At 63.3% G+C, this 4,538-nt stretch overlaps 2 protein-coding genes across 2 annotated transcripts in view; one reads left to right on the top strand and one right to left on the bottom strand.

Annotated features, from left to right (window-relative positions):
• Positions 1-2,145, top strand: part of GALNT9 (polypeptide N-acetylgalactosaminyltransferase 9) — an 11,400-nt gene extending 9,255 nt beyond the window's left edge. Inside the window, exon 7 of the mRNA XM_015567234.1 lies at positions 2,113-2,145. Within this exon, the coding sequence (XP_015422720.1) occupies positions 2,113-2,145 (33 nt within the window). The remainder of the gene's footprint in view (positions 1-2,112) is intronic.
• A 1,736-nt stretch (positions 2,146-3,881) lies between these two features.
• Positions 3,882-4,538, bottom strand: part of NOC4L (nucleolar complex associated 4 homolog) — a gene marked incomplete at its 5' end in the record, with an annotated part of 3,307 nt that continues 2,650 nt past the window's right edge. Inside the window, 2 exons of the mRNA XM_015567233.1 lie at positions 3,882-4,049; positions 4,125-4,269. Coding sequence (XP_015422719.1) covers positions 3,930-4,049; positions 4,125-4,269 — 265 coding nt within the window. The remainder of the gene's footprint in view (positions 4,050-4,124; positions 4,270-4,538) is intronic.

Genomic DNA, 4,538 nt, shown 5'->3' with positions numbered 1-4,538 from the left:
AAAGCCGGGGCCCCCCCCCCCCCGTTCCCCTGCGCGCGTGCACACACACACACACACACACACACGCACACATGCTGTCCTGGGGCCTCTAGGACAAGAGAGCACCTCGTGACTGCGGGGAACAGCACAGGAGAGAAACTCCCCTCTCCCATCACATCCAGGGCCAAGCACTTACTCCCGCCTCCGGCCCGACGGTGGGAGCCTCAGGGGCCCAAGGACCCAGGGCCCCAGGACGGGAGCCCACAGCAGACAGATGCCAAGCTTCCACAGAGCACGCACCCAGCTCCCCCCGGCTAGAGGGCCTCCCAGGGCAGAACTACGGGCACCAGCGGTTTCCCGGTTTCTCCTTTTTTAAAACATATTTTTATCAATGTCAGAGAGGAAGGGAGAGGGAGAGAGGAACATCGATGATGAGAGAGAATCATGGATGGGCTGCCTCCTGCACGCCCCCCACTGGGGATGGAGCCAGAAACCCGGGCCTGTGCCCTGCCCGGGAATGGAACCCTGACCTCCTGGTTCCTAGGTTGATGCTCAAGCCCTGAGCCAGGCCGGCCGGGCATCTCCCCATTCCCACAGCCTCACCTGACAAGCAGGCCGGCAGGCTTCCGGGCCACAGGTTTCAGCTGGGAGTGTACCCAGCCTACCAGGTGTCCCCTCGCTGCGTCCAGGCGGGTCCCAGGCTTCCAGAGAGGACGGGAGCCTGGCTGCCCCCCAGGGAAGCACCGCGGTCACTACCCCAGCCGAGTCTCTTTCAGGGGAGGAGAAGCCCCTCCTGCTACTGCCCAGGCCCCCAGGTCCCAGGAGGGCGTTTCCCCAAAGGTCAGAGGAGAAAGCAGGGCACCGGGCGGTGTGTGGGTCTCTGTGTCGCTGGGCTGTGAGGTCACGGGGCCTCCCTGGTTCCCGTGACCTGGGGACAGAGAATAATCCTGCACTGCCTGGCTGGTGGGGCTCAGTGGATAGAGCATCGGCCTGCAGACTGAAGGGTCCCAGGTTCGATTCCCGGTCAGGGCACATGCCCGGGTTGTGGCCTGGATCCCCAGTCAGGGGCGTGCAGGAGGCAGCCGATCCATGATTTTCTCTTATCGTTAATGTTTCTCTTTCTCTCTCCCTCCCTCTCTCTGAATTCAATAATAATAATAATTCTGCACTTTCACCGTCCTCTGTCCTGGGACCCGAGGCAGGTGCCACTCCCCCGGCACGCTGTCCACGGGACACCCCTCCCTCAGAGCCCCTCCTCCCCGGCTCCCTGGGGTCCCTGAGCCCCCCAGCCCTCCGGTTCCTGGCGTCCTGCTGCTGGAAGGTGTCCCACTTTCATCATCCTCAGCAGAGAATTCTGCCGGCTCCAACCCAAATCCCCAAAAAGCCCAGGGGTAGCAGGAAGAGGTGACGGTGGCCAAATGCTGCCCTTGGAGGCCTGGCTGCTGGGGTGCGAGCCCCCAAACTCAGAGTCCCTGACGCCCCCTGACGCGGCACCAGGTGAACGAAGGCAAAGGCGTGGGGCCCGCGGCGAGCGGCTTCCTCGCGTTGATAAGAGCCGCTTCCCCAGACGCCAAAGTTAATTAAACTGACGGCCTCGGGGGCCGCGCAGTGACTGCTCCGGATAAACAAGGCGCGAAGCCTCGTCTGTTATTCCTCTTGCTCTTTTAAGCACCCGACAGTCGTTTCGAAATTAAATTAAACGGCTTATCTGTGCTAATGCAGACGGACAGGCCATCTGTCTCCCGCGACGACGACGCTGCTGCCGCCGCGCCCGCAAACATCAGTCATTTCAGGGCGTGTGGGCGCCGCGGAAGTGATGCATCTCAGGCCGGGCCCATTCATCCCGAGGTCACAGTCTGTGGGCTGTGAGTTCTAGCTTTTCTTCTTCTTCTTTTTTTTTTTTTCCTATTGAGCTCAGAGAGGAAGGGAGAGGGAGAGAGAGATAGAAAGATCAATGATGAAGGAGAAGCATGGACCGGCTGCCTCCTGCACGCCCCCCACTGGGGATGGAGCCCGCAACCCAGGCCTGTGCCCTGACCGGGAATCAAACCGTGACCTCCTGGTTCATGGTCAACGCTCAACCACTGAGCCCCACCAGCCGGGCTCCAGCCCCTCTTTCTCCTCCCGGCCCAGCATGACCGTCCTGCGCTGGCCGAGGCAGGTTGACCCTGGCCTTCTCGGATGGCGGCCGAGCTCTGGCTGAACCCCACCCTCTGGACAGGAAGGCGGGGTACCCTACCCTCCTGGAGCCGCCTGTAGCAGCAACTCCAGGCCTTGGACACAGAGCCAACCTAGGCGAGAGCTGGGGAGGCTGCTCTCCTCCCACTGCCGAGCGGGGTTCTCTGACCTGTGACCCCAGGAGCCCGGTGAGGCCCGTGTCCCGGCCCAGCTGCAACGTCGTTCAGCCTGGGATCAGAGGCCACACGCTCCCGGGCCCCAGCGATTCCGACGGGAAAGCTGACCCCCGGCTACGCTCAAGCACAGGCCTGAGGAACGGCCACGCGCTCAGGAAGCTCTGTCCTGGAGGTCGGCCGAGACTCACCCAGCAGCGTCTCCCAGGACGGAGGCGCCCTGCACCCCGAGGCCTCCCCCGACTGACCGCGGCCCCTGCACCCCGAGGCCCCTCCCCTGACTGACCGCGGCCCCTGCAGCCGGGGCCTTGACACAGGGACCTGGGAGTCAGGACTCACCCCCTGCAGCCTGCGGACCTGACTGTTCTCACGAGCCCCCAGGTTCCCGCTCCGTCCCAGCCTCCTGAGCAGCGGGGACCTGGGAACAGCGCCCGTGGACACGACAGGTGTCATGAGGGCACACAGCTCCCCGCCTGCTGGAAGGGGCTGTGGCCCTCTCCAGCCCCCGGCAGGGGGACAAGCTGTCCTCACGACCGAGGGGCAGGACCTGCCTCCTGACACTTGTCTGCAGTGGGTTTGCTAAGTGACAATCAAGCCCTGGAGCGTCGAGTGGCAGCTCCTTACCCAGGATGCATCCTGTCATTCCCATGGAGCTGGGACTCAACTCCCCAGAGCCCCATTCACCTCCCGGCAGGAGCCGGATGGAGGGAGGGAGGGGACCCTCCCCCCACAGTAGGTGACCAGGGAAGACCGGCTTCCGTGATGCTTCTCCTAAAATTCTGGACCCAACGTCACGGGAGCAGGGAACGCACAGCAAGTTCTCGCGTCCCTGGCCCCTGGGGGCTCCCTAACCGAGCAGAGCAGGACCCTGGGAAGGAGGGCGAAGCTCGGTGCACATGCCAGGCCAGCGCCTCAGCCACGGGAGGCAAACTCCATTTTACTTTAAAATATATTTTTATTGGTTTCAGAGAAGAAAGGAGAGGAAAGCAGCAGCAGTGATGAGAGAGAACCATGGATCAGCTGCCTCCTGCACGCCCCCCACTGGGGAGCGAGCCCCTAACCCGGGCCTGTGCCCTGATTGGGAATCGGTCCGTGACCTCCTGGTTCCTAGGTCGACCTCAATCACTGAGCTCTGCCTGGACGTGATGGAAGTGGGTCTGCGGGTCAGGGCCCCGCCCCTGGGCTGGCCGGTGAGGAGGGAGATGTTGATGTTGGGGTCAAGCCCGGAAAGGGTGTCTGACACGGGCTGGCTCCTCAGGACAGGAAGTTGCTGAGCCACATGGAGGGGGCCGCCCAGACTGGCAGCAGCGGAAGACACTGTTGCTGCCCTGGAGGGACGGGGGACAGGGAGGGCCAGGCGCCGGGACTGCTCTGTGGTGGGGCCACCTGGGAGGAGCCTGAGTCAGGGCCCCCGTCAGCTCTGGGGACGCACCCCTGGCACACGGGAAGGAAAGACCCCCTTGCTGTCCCCTGCTGGGCGGGGCTCTGTGGACTGCAGCCCTGTGGGCACAGCCCCAGGGGGAGCCAGGCCCCTGCCCGCCCCCAGCCCACCTGAGTCGCTCCTACAAAACCACTTATTGGGGGGAGGGGGGCCCAGGGTCAGCTGAGTGTGAAGTGCTGGGCGCAGAGGTCGTCACGCCGGCCCAGCAGGCCCTGCGCGGGGATGAACTCCAGCGGCACCGCCTCGGGCCCCTTCTTCTCCAGGTCCCGCTCGAAGATCTGCGAGGACAGGCAGACGGACGCTCTCACTCGGGAGTTCCGAGCCAGCCCCCCCTCCCCACAGCCGGCCCGCACCTCGAAGGCGGTGAGCTCCAGGAGGGGCGCGATGCTGGCCTCGGGCACAGACAGCGCCTGGTTGATGACGCTGGCGGCCTTGGACACCTCGGGGTGGTAATGCCGCTGGAGCGCCTGGAGGGCACGCGCGTTCCCAATATTCTCCCTCCTCCAAGTTGTGAAGGTCTTAACTCAATACTGTGAGCACTGCAGTGAAGAAATGGGTTCTTCCACAGCGTTCTGCAAAGCTCTCCCTTTTCCCCATAGCAGAGGTCATTGCAGGCCAGGTTCAGCCACACACTGTGCCACCTTGAAGAAGGGATTGTGCTGGCAAAATTCTTACCTTGTTCAATGCATCCAAACATGTATTTTATTTAATTACTAGAGGCCCGGTGCACAAAAATTTGTGCACTCGGGGCAGGGGGGGTCCCCCCC

The sequence above is a fragment of the Myotis davidii genome, unplaced genomic scaffold (assembly GCF_000327345.1).
Source record: "Myotis davidii unplaced genomic scaffold, ASM32734v1 scaffold43, whole genome shotgun sequence".
Taxonomy (NCBI): domain Eukaryota; kingdom Metazoa; phylum Chordata; class Mammalia; order Chiroptera; family Vespertilionidae; genus Myotis; species Myotis davidii.
Note: the sequence above shows the minus strand (reverse complement) of the source record. Positions and strands in the feature narration are given on the sequence as shown.